This window comes from Ruditapes philippinarum, unplaced genomic scaffold (genome assembly GCF_026571515.1).
Source record: "Ruditapes philippinarum isolate M1 unplaced genomic scaffold, ASM2657151v2 ctg6545_1_1_1_1, whole genome shotgun sequence".
NCBI lineage: Eukaryota > Metazoa > Mollusca > Bivalvia > Venerida > Veneridae > Ruditapes > Ruditapes philippinarum.
In genome coordinates this window covers 84,888-105,268 of record NW_026861667.1, presented here as the reverse complement: position 1 = coordinate 105,268, position 20,381 = coordinate 84,888, and the positions used below count along the sequence as shown (strand labels likewise).

Below are 20,381 nucleotides of genomic sequence, written 5' to 3'. Positions count from 1 at the left end.
GAATGCGTGGTAGACAGGACCATACAAAGCTTCTTATGGGAGATATTGAGCTGAAAAGAGCACCAGATAACCGGAAGTACGGGGTATTTACAGGTTTGTTTAATTGTATGATTTGCTTGTAATTATTAGCTTACAGTGAAACCTGCCCTAGCAGTCAGATCTATGAAGCAGCCACCTGTTTTTAATAGCCACAACAAAATGTTTCCAAAGTAATATTTGTCCTTGTTTTCATCTGTAATAAGCAGCCGCCTGTGCTGAGCAGCTAACATTTGTGTCTCCCTTGCCTGTCTGCTTAATACAGTTTTGACTATATTCTATTTTTCAGTATATAAAAAGCTTATCAAAATTAACAGCTATGACACACTTTTACAAGAGTGCAAACTTTCTTGCTAAGGGATGACTAAATGTTAATTCATTTCAAATATTTTCAGAGAGAATAACGAAAACAAGGAACGGATCTAGCCGAAACTGTCACAGAGAAGTTACTTCCAAGGTTTTTGCAACACCCGGTGATGAGTTTTGTCAAGTTGCCATCTACAAGGAATATAGACACCGAAGACCAGCCGATCTGCTAGACAAAAATAGCAGGTTTCACCTTCTGCCAATGAATACTAAATACTAAAAACAAATGTTTGGTGTTCACATAGTCTGTAGGAAAAATAAATTTGGAAAAATAATGAAAGAATAAGCTGAGAAAGGCAAACTAGAAGGCCGAATAGTATATCACTGCAAAAGAAAAACATTTGCCTAAACACTTGTTCAAGCAGGTCGGCCACCTATGGAAATAGCTCATCTAAGAGGTTGAAAAGCCTCTAAACAATAAATGCTTATTCCACCCCTACTTTAAAACAGCAGGCTCAAGCTTTTGACATCCTATCAGACCATATGCGACCATCTTAAAAACGATATCGTTCCACAATGCCACGTTCAAACAATACAACATGAGAATACCTCTGTATTGGCAAATGAAACACCAATAATGCAATACACTTGATGCTAGTCGAAGTGTTTCTTCGAATGTCTCAAAACAACACTCAAATCCGTTTGCAATGTTATGTGGTGCTAATATTTCTGAAGTTACTTTAAACATTAACATTGTGTCAGGGAAGACATAGTTTTCTGGTGTCTGGAGCTCACTTGAAACACAGTAGACAGTCTGACATTTTGTTGTACATGTACAATATAAGTTACAAAATGTAGGTTTTCCAAACAAACTAAAAAAAAAATGTAGTTATTTTTACAGTTGTTCTATTTATGGAAAATAATCAGTGACTGTTATGAATGAATTTTATAAACAGTGAATACGAAGTATCTGTTATTTGAATATTAGTTTTATTAAAAAGTTTTTTTTTTAAACAAACAATTTTTAAATCAATTTAGTATTTCTATTGTTTTATAACGATGATTTAGCAAGATCTTATCTATTATTATAAATCCATTGCTAAGCATTTTTTAAGCACAGAATTTTCTTTTTTTTTAAATCAAAAAAAAAAACAACAAAAAACTAACATTGATTTATCATAATAATTTAACATGTGTTATATAATATATGGCTCGTGAATGCAGAGGGGTCAGATTTCAAGAATATTTAGTGTTAAGGTGTGGGGCGTGGCCCTTTCCTCTGTGGTGATAGTAGTGATGTCATCCTGGGGGTCTGCATGCGCTGTGGGGAGGCTATCTGACTCCCTCGGTACTGGACCTTGGTGTAGCAGTACTCATGCTATCCAGGTTCGTTAGGTTCAATATTTTTTAGTCTGGATGTCGCTGTATTCATTCTTTTATCAATCGTTCATATATTTTCTGTTGTAAAGTAATGACAACAAAACAATGAAATCATCAATATGCATTTAAAGTAGCTTTTAATATTTATTTTATGAGTTTATGTTAAAAGGCACATTATTTCTTACACATTTATATATTGAGGAACAATTTTAATGTATGACAATAATATTGTAAAGTGAAGTTTTAAGGATCTTTAAGTTATATTGTATTAATATGTAAAAATAATTCCATAATTTATACTTTTATTAGTTAATGCAAAAATATTTTTAATGTTCATAATCCTGTTCATTTATATTGTTTTAGACATATATGATTGATGTAAAGCGCCTTTGAACATTTTAATGAAAAGGGCGCTATATAAATGTGGTATTTATTATTATTATTATTATATCATAATTAAAATATGTTAGAATTAAAATAAGAAGAAATATCTGAGGATGAAATGTGAAATATTATAAGTACATGTAGTTATTTATTAAAATTGTCAATAAATAAGTGATTTGATATTTGCCCTGTTATTTGTCCTCGGGTCAGTCGTATTGGCCCAAGGCCTTCGGCCTTCGGCCAATACGACAACCCTCGGACTAATAACAGGGCCAAGATCAAGTCACTTATTTATTGACATATAAAATGATAAGCATAAAAAAAAAGTTTGCATGTTTACAAGAATGAATTACTATGATCAGTTACAAGAAAATAATATGTATAACAAAAGGTTTATACCAGCAATTACGCAATGTCTATATTAAAATTCATTATCACATAAACCGCAGCGCAGAAGTGTAATACAACCATTTAATGAAAAAATATCACACTTTTGTAATTACACCTTGACGTGCCGTCATTTGCACTGTATATAAATAGTGTTAAAGTGCGCTAATGTTAATGTTACTTTATATGCGCGTCAATGAAAAATGACTCTTTTCAATATCTTATGCATGTGACAAATAGAATATAGTTTCAATACTAAATTTATTGAACTCGTTGAATAAAACAGGCTCGCAAAATATGATTTTATTCAACTATTTCAATAAGTTTAATGTTATCAAAATCTTACCCTGACTGCCGGTAAAGACAGGAATATGTAGGTCGAGGGAAACTTTTTACGGCAGTAACGAGGCTATGCCGTTTTTTTCTCAGAACTAGATATTCCGACAGCCGGTGTTTGATTCTTTTTCTTGCATAAAACATATCAATTATTTTTAGGACTGAAATTACGAAAACTTATATTCTCATTATGCACTTCGAAACATAGAAATGACGTCATCCTAAGAACGAAACTCATTGAGCAAGGCATTGACATCATTTAAAGCACTCTACTTCTCTTACATAGGGGAGTGTAAGACAGGTGTTTTCTAGCATCGTTGTATACGGTAGATAATCTGATATGCAAGAAATAATCAACACTCGTTCAATATCCTCTATTAATGAGACATAAATTGTACATTCTCAAGATAAAAACATATTTAAAACAATTATCATGATTATCATATTCACATAATACGGAATTAGATAAAATATTCAGAGTCAAATTTCATCATATTATTCTTTAGTCATAATTATAAGAAAAGTGTCATATTAAAGACGAACTGGCGGATACTCTCTTCAATAAGTATTACTCTGTCAACTGTTTAATATTAAAAAAAACTATTAAAATTCTGGAATTCGTCGATATGAAATATTTTAGTTTGTTTGTTTTGTTATACGGCGTACAGGTCAACACAATTTAGTCATTTTGCGGAAAAACAGAAACTGATAATTTTTGCTATCCTCGGATGTTAGAAACTTCAATGCAGCGCCAAGGGTCAAAACCACATTGCATGCTGAATAAAAAAACTCCAGTAATTCGAAACCATTTTGTCGCTCACTGTACCTGTATCTCAGCGTAGACCAAATGTGATTTCGGCCAATTGCTATGACAAGAAGTCTTATTATTCTGCCAACACTCCATTTTGCGTCAAAGGTGTTGACTATTTGTATTTTAATCGTCTTACTAACCAAATAAATTTAGATTATTTCAATATGGTAAAATGGGGAATAAAAGTGTCGGGTTAATAAAAGTATCAAACGATTTTTTTGTTAAACTATAAATTGTTCTAATTTGTTTACAATTTTTTATACTTTTTTCTCTTTTTTGTTCAAGTTATTTAAGAGAAATCAAACTTAAATGGTTCTGACGGGTAAGTTGTCAGCCATTGTCGAACGCTTTCAATTAAAATGAGGAATAAAAGTGTCGGGTCAATTAATGTTGTTTTGTTGTATGAAAGATATTTAACTATTGCTGACATTTGTTTTTCATTTATCATATTTTACCAACAATCGGATATTAGATATGTCTCAATTATAAATCTATTTCAGAGATCAACAGAACCTTTTTGGCAGGTTGAAATATTTCAAATGAAAGGCATCGAATGATAATTTTAAGTCAAACAGTCAAACTATACTTTTTTCTCTTTTTTGTTCAAGTTATTTAAGAGAAATCAAACTTAAATGTTTCCGATAGATAAGTTAACAGTCATTGTTTCATGCTTTCTTTCATATAAACCACTATAAATAACTGATTTTAAGAAACGTTTATAATTACCTATGTCTTGATTCCCTGCATGCTGTACATAAAAACGTGTCATGGTCAGGACAATAGAGAGTACATTGCGTATTTTGATGCTCGGCACAAGTCAAAGTTCTGGTTACGTCAGTGAAGTCTGGAGACAGTAGATGTACGCTTTCAAATATCTGTACATGTTTTTGTGTTTACCGAATAAAAAATATAAACCTATAAAAGTTTTCAATAATCCCTGCATATCTTAACGATATTGAGCAAAAAATTTTTTTTTTAGTTAATTTTGATTTAGTCATTTAATACGTATAATATGCACTGATTACAAAAATACCGACAACAATGTTAAATATAAAATATATCATATATCATTATTATTCATATTCAACTTACGAAGCCGTTGTTTTGCTTTCTCTATGCCATTTGATGAGCAATTGGCAATTATGTCATGCGATTCAATGTCATATTGCACTTGTAGCCATCGTCGTAGGCCAAACAGTTCTTGTTGAAATTCGTTACTGGTGATAAACTTAAGAAAATCTTCCATGGCATTTGAACTGGGGCAGTTGATTTTAATGTCTGTTGACGTCTGGTCAGTGGTAGAAATATCAATGATACGACATTCCGTTATGGCCTTGATGAAATCTACGAGGTGATAGATTGGTGTATCAGTTGATCTTTCATCAAAAGGCGAACCAGTCATATCATCGTTATCTTTAATATAGTCTCTCATTACTTCATAAACTCGTTGATTGCCTTCAGCACTTTTATCACCATTTTTAGCAAAAACATTTATATGTAAATCAAGCAAGAAGTGCTCTGAAAAAAAATAATAGAGAATTAATGCACGGTTTACGTGCATCAAAATATGAAGATGTTAATGCACGCTCAAATTGCATGTGTATTAGCGCTATTCTCAAATAAGTTACATTTGCTCCGTAATTATTTTTATATTTTTTCATATAAATGTAACACAGGTTTCGTCATGCTTTCCCTTTCATATCCGTTACACATGGCGCCCTGAGTCATGCATATTTTAAAAAAAAGAAATCTATGCTTGCGTAATTATACAGGTAAAAGCATGTTTCCGTCTCCTTTAATGTACACCTACGTGCGCAGTATTTATACAAAAATAACAAGAAAAAGTTAGAGAACTTGTATTTTGACCATGAATTATTGATAAATTTCAAATATAGCTTCTTCAACTCCCTTTGAAAAAACAGTTACATTCTCATTTTAGTCCTTAAAAGTTCAATGTATAAAATAACAATTGTGTTCTGAATCTGTTTCCCATTTGTCTCCTTTTCAATGTTAACACACTTTTATTGATAAGAGTTGTGGACTCACAGATTTTTAAGTATTTTGTTTTCATTAAGTACCTTTAAGATTCTTTTCTTTTCCCGCATATCTTAGATTTAGCATAAGCCGAAGCTCATTTTCTTTATCTGTAAATAAAAACACAACTCAAACACTTGCGAACATTTATGTTAATACTATTCAATAATGCAAAACATAGTATATGTGTGTCTTGTTTCTTGGGAAATTACTTATTAAGACAAAATATTTTGAAAGATATTTTCCACAGACCAACACTTGTGTGTTTGTAACTTTAAAACAACAACACTTTTTCTGTTCATAGTTACAAGCCCACTTGAAAAGTAAAAGTCTGCGAACTCTGGAATATTTTCTATTATGAATATAATAACTTTAAATTTACATTGATTATTCTTTTACAAGCAATACTTTTTTTTAGAAATCTGATGTTTTTTTAATTGTTGTTTTAGAGCAATAAAGCCGTTTTTCTTAATGAAATGTTTCTTGGATGAACTCATTTATGTAAACTTTTCATAATGTCAAATCCTCAAACACCTATTTTCTGAAATATGTCTTTTCAAGCATCACTTTTATTTCAAAATCTGATTCTCTTTGTAGCTTCATTTTTTAAAAATTTTCTTCCATTCATTTATTACGAGAATATAAGTATAACATGTGTTAAAAACTTAATGTCAATTATGCATATTGTTGCTGTTTTGTCAAATCCAACGTTACATGCTTAAAATGAACCAATTTATAATTTTGTGCAATTTAACAGGATAAATTCTTTTCAAAAGGATACAGGATTTTTTAACTACACTGTTACATGTATCTCGAAAATACTTAGTTTTGAATTCAAATCATGGTCTAATGACCTAGTAAAATTGTCGTATAAGGATAAGCTCTATTTGTTTAAATTAAAATGCAAGAACAAACCTTTTATATGTTGCTCTATCATTTGAAGTTTCAATTCATGCTGAAGAAATAAAAGCTTAAAATGTTACATTGTATATATTATTTGAACAAGTACTTATTGTGCATAAACCTGACGAAGAGGGAACTAAATTTTAATCATATTTATCTCACACCCGTGCCGATTTTGCCACTCCGTTAAAATGTTATTGCACGGCCTTGCATATTTTTTTACGTAACGTTATTAGCGTTAATCAAATATAGTGTAAAGTCGCGCGAAATATAAGCGTTATACTATAGGCGTGTCAATAAAAAATGATTTTTTTTTCACCTTAAACGGTCTTTATTTGGTTATGTGATAAATAGAATATTAAATTCGTGTAAAACCAAGGTCATTACTAAATTTATTGAACTCGTTGAATAAAATAATATCATCGCGCCAGAGGCTCGCATAATATAGTTTTTCAAATCGTCAATAAATTCAGTATTGTAACGGCCGGCGGGTATCAGGTGAAAACACAAACGCAATAAATATTAAATATTTGATAAAAAAGTTCTCAGTTTATTCAAAATCTATCTTGCGTTAATACTTTATACACACAATAATAACGTTAAGCTTTCGTCTCTTATAAAGCAGTACTGTACATTACTCAGTAAATTTTAAAGATAAGAATATACAGAATGTTTATCAACAATAGATATATAGTTAAGTAATCATTTGTGGACAACGTATTCGAAAAGTTTACCAGGGACTTACAAGATTTTATGTTTGTATTTGCCGCTCAATAATGTTATTTAACATGTCTGAAAGCAGACCATCTTGAATCCAGCCAATATATACTAGGCTTTTTAAATGTGTTCCTAGTGACCAATCAGATGTGTACCGGTTGCCGTTCTCCAATGAAATTGAAGAACGATGACTGGCAGGAATTCCATAACAGCTTTCCCTTAAACGGACGTTCAGTCAAACTTTATTACAATTTATGATTTACATAAACAATATGATTAGTGCTTATACATATAGTGTGATAGATTATGTCGCAACCAATGCTTTGATATATAATACTTCCAAAACTATAAAGTGCTTCTATTATTGTTTGATTTTATTAACCTGTCAATTCTATACTGATTATACGGTCAATGCACAGAATATATTAATATTCGATAATTGTTCGGTAAATTCCGTGAGATTTAAGCAGTAAGGTATGATTTAATTCATCTGGTTTCAATGCATTAGTTACACTGACCGTTATAGCGCAATAGGGTAAACTACGGGTATATAATTTCTAAATGTCCTAAATGTTTTAAGATCGAGACAGTGTATGTCCAGACATTTCTTTCTTATTCATAACTATTTTCAATATATGTTTGAAGTAAAGGTTGTTCTTTCTGGTTAATTGGGTTTTGCACGTTTTTGTTTACACTATATTTTTGTATAAAACATAATGATTGTTAAATAATAATATTCAAAATTCATTCAGATTAAGATCAATAAATGTCATTTCAGTGCCGTAAAATACAATACAAAACGTGACAATTCAGTGTTTCTTAGTTGTTTCATATCTGTGTAGAAAATTCTGAATGCGCTTTACCATTTTCATTATAATATACTTAAAAATAAAGAAAATAAGTCTAAAAATAAGTGACGTCTATTGAAATGTCAAAAGAAGGGATCGAACCTCGGACCTCTCATACATTAGGTAATCACTTAACCGACTTTGCTATTGCGGATGTTACGAAAACTTCATTTAGCTATGGGGAATTTTCCAAACGTTAGCTGTATACTCCATATTAATTGTCGTAAAATTAACGGACACAACCGAAGTAGTATCGAATATTTAAATGAGTGCTATAATGTATTCATAATTGACAGGTCAATAAAATCAGACTATACAATCACGGAAAAACTATTCGAAGTGTAGCGGTTTGCAGACGCTTGGATTGAACGGTAACAATTCTCACTGTGTTTGAATGAAATAGTATTAAAATCACAATTATATATGCTATTTACTAAAATCTTATCCTAGCTAGATAAGTTTGAAAACATATTGGTTCTTAGATAGGTCCCTAAAACCTTATCCTAGTAGATATCACAAAATCGTTATTATTTTTACGACAGTTAACAACAATAACAACCAATATGGCTGCATCCATGAAATTTACAGTATGTGTTGAACAAAATAATAAAAGTAAAAAGATAAGCAGTGCTTCATGTTGAATGAAAGGACATTCTAGGTAGATAAATATCCAAAATTACTTACTGAATTGATAATATATGAGTTTTTAACAACAAATCAACGAAATAAACAAGTTAATGAGACAAAAACTTTCATGTACAAACTATGGCAGTTTTTGATTTCTTTACAGTACTGTATTGAACTTACACTCATTCAATATCCTCTATTTATTTTGGTAATATCAATTAACTTCCTTATTATCTAAGACCCAATATAATACTAACGGAACACTGGAAAGGTTCGGATACCATCGTCTAAATACTACATTTGATTACCTAATATAGAAGTCAGAAGGTACGAACATTTAATGACCACAAAGTATATTTGCATCATAACACTGTGATGACATTGTAAAATTTTATTCTTTTCCATTACTCACAAATGTATTGTTCGCCTCAGTGTATTCTTTAAGTTAAAGAAATTTTAAATGAGGCTATATCTTCAAGCGTGCGTAATGGTTAACAGAGAGACATATAAAAATGACAGAAAAAAAGGCATCAGTTCTAACATATCTTTCTCAGTAATGATTCGTATACAATAAATAGACTAGCAACTTTAGAACAGCAGTCTTTTTCAAAGACCTTTTGAACTTTTATTCATATTATGAGACTTGAAAATCAATATTGCCTTACTTTATCGGTCATAAAAGCATGTTCCAACAATACTCAAATGCATTAGCTATAAAACTTGCCTGTTTTTGTGCTGTTTTGTATTTTTCTTCTAATTTAGACATCCCATGCTCTCTCAGCTCTCTCATTTCATGTTCCAGGTTTATCTCAATCTGATTTTGTTGCACCTGTATGAAATTTATGATATGACTCAGGTCCGTAAACTCATTTAAAGAAATTCCCTTTTTCATGCAATAAAAAAAATGTCAGAATGCATATAAGGCCCATTTCTATAAGAATGGAAGGGCCTTTAGTATCATTTAAAATCAAAGGAAGTACTACAAGGGAAGGTATAAATGAACTTAAGATTTACCAGGTTAAATTATTTTTTAATAAACTTCCAAATTGTTGACATGTCACAAACTATGGGTTTTTTTCACCCTGTATTGTTGCAATAATGTTAATACTCAAATAATTGACAGAGTATAAGTGTGAAAAGCCTAGAAGTAACGAACTCACGTTTACAAGAGGATATATAGTGATTCATTACAGTGTTAGAACAAATAAAGGGATTGTACTTACTTTCATAGACAATACATGTGTTTCAACACTTATGAAATGCAAAAGGATCTGAACGTATTATTACAAAATAACATTTATAACAAAGAGTTAAGATTTTAGAAATTGCTAAATTATATTTTGCAACAAATATTACAAAATTGATAATTATATTGTTTATTGATAAATTTAGAAAGAAATACGATTAATACATAATACACCAATAATATGTATCAGTCTTTATAATTGCTACATTACTCTTATAGGATAATTACCATTTGCAGTAAATTTAATGCGTGTGCAACGCCTGGTTCCCCTTTCAGTGGTGTATTTCCATGTTTGTCCTTGATTTCTAGTACTTCTTTGAACATTTTGATAAACGTGTGCAGTTGATTTTCAGATAGCTCATAGTTTGGGCTGTGAAGGATATCATTCCGTGCTTCCCTTGCCTGTAAAATGTAACACTTCAGTATCTAAAAACTGATTGTTTAATGTGTCGCTAAAACACTTCACTTATAAATTAAGCAACTTAAAGCCAATCCGAAAAGGCTGTTCAAGACTTGCACAATAAAGGCTAAATATCATATATTTACAAGAATTAAAATAACATACATCTATAGGTGATAATTGTGGTGAAGATTTATACCTGTGCAAATGCATCTATTTTCCCATCGATGGTAACTTCTCCAAGCATCATTTCTATATCAATGTTGTTTATACACATACTAAGCAAACCAGAGCAGTCAATCTCTTTAGCTGATTGTTTGCCTTTGTAGCCAGTAGTATTTATAAAACATGTGGCAACACTCCACGGATCACTGCTCCATTTCTTGATATCTGTGTTTGCGAATAATGGATCTTGAAAGCGATGATTACAAACTATTCTATTATAAACGTAACCACAAAATCCCCCATTTGGACACATTTGTCTTGACAGGTTTTTTTGACTTTTGGTACATAAACATTGATATTTTCTTTGTCGTGGGCATTGATCTTGTTTATGTGGGAGAAGACTTTCCTCTGTACAAGTGTTGCATGCGTTGCTAAGTGTTTTCATTAGATCATTATGTTGTTTGGTTACAGCCTTGTCGGAAAAACCCTCTAAACCAATTTTCAAATATTTCAACGCGAGAGCTCCTCTCATCCAATTTCTGTATAATTCTTGTGTTATCTGTTTTCTGTGATTCAGGTCTGTTTCCCCTAAAATTAATTATAAAATAAAATAAAGAAAATTGCACAAATGATTTTCTAGTATCTCGCAATTCAGCATGAAATTAATAACATTGTTTGCTTTAATTTAATTTACCAGCCTTGAACAAAACCAAATGAATACAATTACGAGTTACATTAAGGGACCTGATCGAGAATAATACCATCTAATAAAATTGGTCAGTATGACAAAAACGAAGATAAAATTCAAAAATATTACCTTGTATTTCAACTGTTGTTTTAGATGAGACATTCCCTAAGGTAACTGAATATTCACCCTCGTCGTGTAATGTTACATTCGTGATCATCAATTTATGTGTAATTCCCTTTGCTATTATAACTGTTCTATCAGATGATTGTAGGACTTTCCCTTTGTGTCGCCAAACAGGTTTACTCGTTAGCAGGTTCACCTTACATTCTATATCAATGTTTCCTTTTTCAATAACCTCAATCTTGACAGGCAAATCAACGATTATACGTAATGCTTCATCTGTTACAAAAGATTGGGATAATGATAAATGAACGAATCATACTTAATTTGTAATTCGATATTAAATCATATATTGTGATTATGTATGAAAAAGTACGTATTTGTACTGAAAATAAATCCTACATTAAAATGATTAATTGCATGAAGCAAAAGTTTTGTCGTTCGCAATGATGTACTAAAAAATCCAAAATAATGTTGTCATAACAAAATTTCCCTATTTAACAGGATCTTTTCAGTGAATGTACAAATAATATTTATGCCCCTTAGTTCTTGTAACCAATTTACAACTATTATTTGGTTATGGAATAGACTGTTACTAATATTCGCCCATGTTGCTATTATACTTTTACTTTTCACTTAATGTATTGTCATTTGGATTATTTCTATCCAAATTTACGATTTAATTACAAATTATGAATTTGTTAGACAATCAAACTTAAGTTAAAGCCTAATCTAACATTTTCGTTCTCTGGTTATAATTTTCATATACTAGGTTTGCTTACTAGATTGAAAGTTTTGAAAGTTATGAATAGCAAATGCCATGGTAAGGTATGATTATCTCCTTTTCTGTTTTTAAGCATTGAAATAAAACACAAGCATTGTTGCTATAATTCGATAGTTTGATTAAAGCATACCTATAACAGTAAGATCAGCTGAAGTTGAAATATGGCCACATTCACACGTATATTGACCTGTATCTTCCAATGATGTTCGGGAAATCGCTAACCAGTGATTGCCATTCTTGCTCATGACCATTAAATTGTTTGAAATTTCAACCGGCTTTTTATCTTTCTTCCACTCAATATTTTTATCCGTTGAAAAGTTGAGTTTACATGTCAAAATAGCTGAATCATTGATGTAGACATTTTTGTTCTGAAGTTCTTCAGTGAACATTTGGCCTGAAATATATTTTATTTTGTTTATAAGATTATAAGTCAGCTGTATCAAATTATTGTTTATTATTACCCCTCACTTTTTGGAAATGTTAATTTCCCATTAGTCACTGGGAGTTATTCGTACAGTCAATGCAAGTGAACTACGTAAATAAGAAGTTTGTACTGTTAAATAGGTAATAGTACTTTTTAAGAGTATGAAATCTGGTCACTTGGTTTATTTTCTAAAACAAAAATGGCAGCCATTCGTTTTTCTCTATTCAACATCCTATTTTTCGATTTTCACAACAAAGGGCCATTACCAGTTAACCTATTGAAAGACAGAAATTTCAGTTGTTTGCATCTTGAAAGTACTTCGCGTTTTAATTGTCGTTTGGTTGAATTATTGAATAGTAAGACATAAAAATTCGTTTTCTTAGGAAGTTATTGCATTGGATTTACTATGTGTCAAAATGGAACAAGCAGACGATTAAAGCTGCAATAAAAACGAATTTAATCAGTGAAACATGACAGATATGGTAGACAGATGTAGGATACATTCGAAATGAAAATGAAACACAGCTTATTGTATGTTTATGGCTGGTGGATATACTCAATCATCTTTCCCTTAAAGAATAAAAAATAACGTTTTAAGTCCTCTTACAACTTGTAAGGCAATGGCAGTTGAGTTATTGTTAATCTTGGTTCAATTTTGTTACAGGTAGATTTAGTTGAAGTTTTCTAATCATTGAAGTATTCGTTCGGGGTAATAAAATAAATAACAAATTTGTGAGAAACAGTAAAAATATCATCCCTCGTACAAATACTGTTACCAGAGGCGTTATACTGCTCGTGTCATTATCAAATTGAAGACGATCTCATATTTTATGATATACTTTGCATATAGCATATAATTGTATTGTATATCATTTGATTGACCATGTATTGTATCAGTTTGACTCATGTTGAATACAAATTTAGAATATACACACATGAATGCTCTCTTAATTTTATATTCGACCATGGCAATCTAAAACAATTATATGTCTATAGCTAAAGATTAACACTATTTGAAAACTTGCATACAAACATGTTCATGAAGTAATGTATTTGTATACAAGATAACCATATGAATCAAAATGAATTCATACTGTAACACAAATACTTACCATTGGTCTGGAGCTTTTGGTGGTTTTCTTCGCAATTGATATCATTCTCTGTTACGACATCTACATCAATTGCAATTTTAAGATGAGTTTTGATATCATTTGTCTGTGTTAGTTTAGCTATCTGTGTTTCGCTTAATTTCATTGATTTTGATTCAAATGAAAACAGCATGCGTTTACACTCAATTTTAGCTTGGTCGTCTATTAGCGTCATCAACTCGAGTAATTGATCGTGCAATAAATATTGTTTCTCCTTGTAGGTATTGAATGATAGGGAGGCACATTCGGTGTATTGTTCAATATCTTTCCTCTGATCATATATACATTGAATGGCTTTAAGTTCAGGTTCAGTTAGATCAGATTTAAACAAAACTAAAGTCATAGCACATAATTGAAGTGTGTCCCACGTATGAATGTCGTCATTGACATCATCCTCTTGAATTAATTGAAGAAACTCTGTTTCGTACTGGGTTGTAAACGCATCTCTATTCTCATTGAGCAAAATACCAATATGTTTTTCACATTTTTTCTCTTCTCTTTTAATTATGGCCTTCAATGCGATGGGTGAAGCTTGTTCCAGTAATAATATATGACATAGGTAGTGTTCATGTCCTCTAGTGACATCACAGTTCTTCTGTAACAGTAATTAGAATAGTTTTAGAGGTTTGCTTTCCTATGAATGAATTTCAAAATTCGGTTTGATATTTCATTTCGTGCATTTTGTCCGCTTGCTTTTGACTTAAAAATACCATGACTTTCCGTTTGGATAATTCAAAATCAGCAAACAAGCATATTGATAAGGTAAAAATAAGTAATAACAATTATCTTGCAACTATATATTATGCGTAATCTATAAAGGAATGTAAATACAAAAATTATGATAAATAATACCGATGGTTCCATCTCATTTGTTTAAATTCCCATTATTTGTCTGATCAAGATGATATGTTATTGCCTCTGAAGATAGAAACACCATTAATATTTTATTTCAATAATAATAATAACAACAATAAAAACTTTAAAATATATGTACAAACTTATCTTCATTAAATGCATTTATCACTTGCAAAAAATACAACCCAATGGAACAAATTTTGATAACACCCGAATTTGATCCGAAATGACGAAGTTCTTGGTAAAATACAAGTGTTGTTATACTTGAATATGTAGCAAAAAATATGTAAGGTTTTGAATATAAAAAAAAGAAAAAGATTGCAACATGTTTGGTGTTAAACAAAGTTAAACGCTAAAGCAAGTGTTATGGAAGAAAGAGGTGTTGTATATTTACTTTATCTTATGAGCATGCTTATTCAAACCGAGTCTTTAATTTTCAAGTAATATGTTTTCAATTTTTATCATTCACAACAAACAGGCGTCAAGTATCGTAAAACAGCTGTAAAATGTTCCTCGTTTAATACTTCAGAGATAATATATTTTCCAGTACTTCGGGAAAATTGAGACAAGTAGTCTAATAATAAAATTTGACTGCCGCTTGAAATCGTAAACTTCATCCCTTGAATTTCATAAAACAATTAATTCTTTGACTTGTTCGCATCACCGTTCATGCATGTCGACGAAAATAAAACATGAAATACGAACAGAAATTTCTATCTTGTCAACAATTATGAGTAGAAAGATCGCAATAGTAAAAAATAACGTGTTTAAAGAAATATGGTAAGTTCAAAAGAAGACAACTCATACAATACCGATACCAGGTGTATGGGCATGACTATATTGTCTCTTATACATAATTATATGTGAGTGATGACAACTAGAGACCATTAGTGACAATGAAACAAAGTTAATAACATGAAATAACTTCGAATTTAAATTCCAAGCTCAAAATGGAAATGATTCATAAAGGAAGATGAGTTTGAAATTCAAGGACAACCAAACTACTGTTAGGTCCTTAAAATAAACTGACAATAATTGTTGATATAGTTTTAGAAAATATTTTACTATACGAAAACATAAAAGTGTTAAATTCTTCTTTCAAATAAAACTATCCATGGGATGATGACACTCCATTGTAGTGCAACCTGGCCATCTTGACACCTTTTGTTTTATGAATAAAACTATGATAGATGATCAAAATATACCCGTATATAATGGTATCAGAAGTTCAAATTCAAGTTATAAAATATGATTTAATAGTATGTTGTAATTTTCCATCTTATCTGTTTATCAAACACATTTTAAATATGAAAGATAAATTTTATTCCAGATATTATCATGCGTTTTCAGCATTTGGCAACATAAGTCTGTTAGTCTGGCGGTCTTTGTGTACTTCTCCTTATAAACAGCTCAATCAATTGAAATAAAACATTGAAAATAATAATTGACATGGTGTCTACTTGTAAATATTTTTGCGATTTAACATTGATCCATAAGTGGCATTGACCTTTAAAGTAATTAAATCAAATTGTGCTTCAATATACTATAATTGGCTTTAAATTTGTTATAAATTGATATAGTGTATTCATGCTTAGACATAACAACCCTTTCAACAATCCATCTAAGAAGTTAATTTTCACTTGACCTTGATTTAACAGGACTTTGACCTTTAGGATCCAATAATAAAATTTGCGATAATATTTGACATCAGTGTGTTTTGTATGGATTGGTTTGATTTTTCCTTAAAAAGATTACACTATGCATAAAATGGCCTGAAATGCTGAGCTACCTTAGTTTTGAGCTTAACCTTTTAATGACTTTAACTTTAAGGTTGCTGAAAATGAAAATACTTTAGAAATCAATGGATGGATTTGATTGATACGTAAAAAATAACACTTAGCATTAGACTTAATGTAACTTAAGTCTGATCATGACGACCAAGAATGTCAATTTATTGAATATTTCTTAAGTTGGCTTTATTTGTAATTAATTTTGGATAGCACCTTTTAGTAGGTCAAACTAAACTTTACGTAGAACTCCACATGATTGCTATCCCTGCGGTTGTATTTATATTTTTCTTTATATATTAGCCATTGTTCCATTTTATGGAACGATTCAATTGGTACTTTGACAAATAAAATAACACACAATTATCATGTTTATCAATTCGGGTATGACATTGGCTGTTAAACACCCTATGTAGTACTTGCCAAAATAATGAATTTTGCTGAAATTGCTATAATTGTGTTGATAATAGACTGTTTTAATTTAAATTTAAATAAACTACCTCTAAGGAAAAATCATCAAGTGCAACTATTTAAAACTATCTTGATCGTTAATTGACATTGACATTTAAAGTCATAATAATGGACAAATCTGTTTGTAATTAATGAACCAGTCAGATTTATATTTTGACATACCAACCTGTTGTCAAAATCTTCAAGTGACATTACGACAGTAATACATTGACCTATAATTGTCCTTGACTCTCAAAGGAAATTATGAAATTTTTCTTGATTTCTTTAAAATTTAACATATAATTACATGTTAGACTTGATCATCATGCTATCTAAAATGAATTTTATTTCAAACTTAAATGATCTTTCTGGCATCTTTATACTTACCAAATTTCTACAGTTTTTGATATTCAATGGTTTATTATTGGACAAGACCAAACTTTCACATTTTGGTTATTCACAAAATGACCAAAATCACCTTGACCATTGACAAACTTTCATTTATAATTGACTCTATCAGTGTGTTAATATTCAAATAATAAGAATATATCAACTGTTGCCCCTGTTTGAAGTTGTTCTTGATTTTCAATAAATAATATTCTTTTTGCGGGGTAGTTATCACATTAAGTGATAGTAATAATTAGGGAAACTGATTCTAAATCATTTGAATGGTTGACAGAAGTACTTGATCTATCAGAAGTAGGACATCGTAGCTGCACAACGTGAAAAATGGAACATATTCTGGATCACCAATTCATGGCCTGTAATATGGATTTGTATTTTGAAACTATTACGAATTTATTAAACACCCTCATTGAATATGACTGCTTGTATATTCACAAAGAAAAATGAAAAGTAATAATTTCTCGAGTTTAATAGTGCAATGTTTGTTTGTTTGTTTTTTTACGCGTTTTCCCAACATTATTTCAGTCATATAGGCGGGTTGTTTCTTATTCATCGTTCCTAGAGAGTTACACCAGTACTAGACTACCTTCCTCCGTGCTTAACTACCAAAAGATATCCCGGGGATCGAACCCACGCCAGAGAGGTAACTGGATTCAAAGTCATCGACTATAACCCCTCGACCACGGAGGCGGTCTCAATAGTGCAATGTACGAATTAAACTTTAATGCATGTTCAGATTTGTAACAGTTAGTTGAAAAACTAGGTATTTATTCGTGGTAATGAAACACATAGGTTTGTGAGAAACAGTTAAGATATCATCCCTCATAAAATTCTGAAACCAACAGCAATTCCCCGGGATGATTTATTGTTTTATTGTTACAAACTTTTGTGTCATTTTTACAACCGACTCTGAAATTTAACAACATTGTCTTGGATATAAAGTGTACATGATTATCAGTCAAATTCTCCTGTTGAAGGAGCTATTAAATTGTTGAAGCAAATAACCTATAAAAGTCAGTGAAATATAACTGTCAAATCAGCTCAAATAAGGTCATAAAATATTGTATCTTTGATTGAAACATTTGTTATTTATATAATTGCTATACTAAAGTTTGCTACATATTTTTTTATTCACAGTGGCGTTTTCCGTGATGTTTTCGATACAGGGCAGTGTACTGTGTTTGTTTGGGTTATTTTTTGTTGTTTTTTTTTCTTCGCATCTCAAACACAGTTCAGAAAGACTGCAGTTTATTCATCGCCTGTAAAGTTCATGTCAATTCTAACTTACCAACAACAAACATGTATTTTGTATGAATACTTTCCCTGGAATAAAACAGTTTAAATGAAATTAAAGAAGAAAAGATCATGTACCTCCGAAGTTGTAACTAATATTGTTTATTGTTATGAACTTTTGTTTAATTTTTAGAGTGTGTGTTAATTGCATAATTCATTGGCCTTAACCACCAAACAATGCATATAACCACAGAAAACGTTCAAAAACAATTTCACTAACTAAACAGTATTTTTTTCTTATTAAAGGATTAAGCTTTTTATTTCGTATACATATGAATCAGGCGAAGTACTATTTATTTCAATCACAATGTTTCGATGTGTTATGGCAGGCCTAAGTCTCAATAGCAGGAACTCGTTTTATATAGACCTTCACCCCTACATACCTAGCTATGTAAGTGGGTTTTACTTTTTATATATAGAATTTTAGCTGTTAAATATCTTGTGATGTGTACTGAGCAAATATTTAACAATGCATTTTCGTCAAAGGCACGCCAGATAAACGCTTAGTTCTAAATATTCGTAACATTCTCCTCTTTGAACAGCAAAGTGATTTTAAAATTCTCAACAAAACATACATAGTCTTATTAATTCCTTTGACAGGTTTAAAAGGTAGGAAGATTAAAAAGCTAACATAGCTCGTATGTTATAGGAGGCGACGGACCATTTCAAAAAGTGAAACAAGAAATATGAGATTGACATAAGACATGCCATGCCATTCGTTTGCCATTCTACTCAATCATATGCATTGCTAAACTTTAAGTTAGAATAAAAGATTTGAGTGATATAGACATAGAGTGATATTTTATATAATACATACTTATGATTAAATGAATGTGTTGCCAATGTATTTTCTTGTTTGTTTTACATTTGCAATGTTTGCTGGAGCAATCAAAGTATCATGGCAGATATTTACTAACTTTAAACACATTTATTTGGTTATATCTTGGTTTTATTTCCACCGATCTAGCTTTCATGAACATAAGTAGTTCTGATTTTCTCCCAAAATGATTGTCTATTCATCCAACATTATTTATGAGCCTGCGGTAGGAAACAATAATGGGGATTATGAGGGTCATTTAAAAGGTTCTGTTACTGGGTCAAAATTTAACAACTGCTACGTTTTACTAGAATGGTGTCTTTTTCAAACATTTCAAGTATGCAGCCACTACCAAACTACAATTTTGTTATCCTTCTGTCCAGTTTCGAAAAGCTGAATAATAATATTATTAGGTTGTTGCAGACACTGATAAATCGCGTTGTTAAGAGAACTTCTGGACGTATATCTTTTACCAGAAGGCATATGTTAAGCCTTGAAAACAGAAACAAGTCGCAAGGACATACATCAAGAGCATATGGAGCATGTGACTGTATGACGATAAGATCGATACGGCAATTGAACAAATTCTCCACTGGACTAAAATAATTTCTTCTCTATACTGATTGTCATTTTGGCAATACAAGACCTTTTTATCTTTTCGAAAACACTTTCATCGACCCGTTTTGTTGCTTAAACACATAGACACAACTTTAATCACCTGTCAGCAATGAAGAAATAGCCCGAAAATGACGGTTTTGTTTATTCTTAGAATATTATTGGCATACTTTAGGCGGGCGCTGTTACTTTTGCTCCTTTGTGAGCAAATAGGGTACTCATCTGAAGCAAACCTTTCTTTCACCAAACGCTCGTTTAAAATGAAATGAATACGTCTTTCTGATATGTCAGTACAACAAATATATCGTTTACTGACAATGTTGAATCATGCTTTGTTATAATCTATACAGCAGCAATGCTTGTCATGAGAAAACATTTTGCAGGCCTACCTGAACGGAAGTCACCCTTGACACAC

General features: G+C 30.9%; 1 protein-coding gene across 1 annotated transcript; it reads right to left on the bottom strand.

Annotated features, from left to right (window-relative positions):
- Positions 1-4,700: 4,700 nt before the first annotated feature.
- On the bottom strand, positions 4,701-14,662 carry LOC132716464 (uncharacterized). Its single transcript, XM_060699748.1, has 10 exons — positions 14,597-14,662; positions 13,709-14,339; positions 12,303-12,566; positions 11,398-11,667; positions 10,615-11,168; positions 10,244-10,417; positions 9,494-9,598; positions 6,590-6,629; positions 5,719-5,784; positions 4,701-5,158 (listed from the first exon to the last, which is right to left on the bottom strand). Exons 1-10 carry the CDS (start codon positions 14,606-14,608, stop codon positions 4,701-4,703), a joined length of 2,574 nt encoding a protein of 857 aa, XP_060555731.1. The 5' UTR covers positions 14,609-14,662.
- Positions 14,663-20,381: the final 5,719 nt, after the last annotated feature.

Excerpts from the sequence above, each read along its gene's own strand:
- LOC132716464 (XM_060699748.1), bottom strand. Across the intron at positions 11,668-12,302 it reads AGCTGATCTTACTGTTATAG|ATGAAGCATTACGTATAATC; the intron begins GTATGCTTTAAT and ends CTTTTGTAACAG. Across the intron at positions 11,169-11,397 it reads AACAACAGTTGAAATACAAG|GGGAAACAGACCTGAATCAC; the intron begins GTAATATTTTTG and ends AATTAATTTTAG.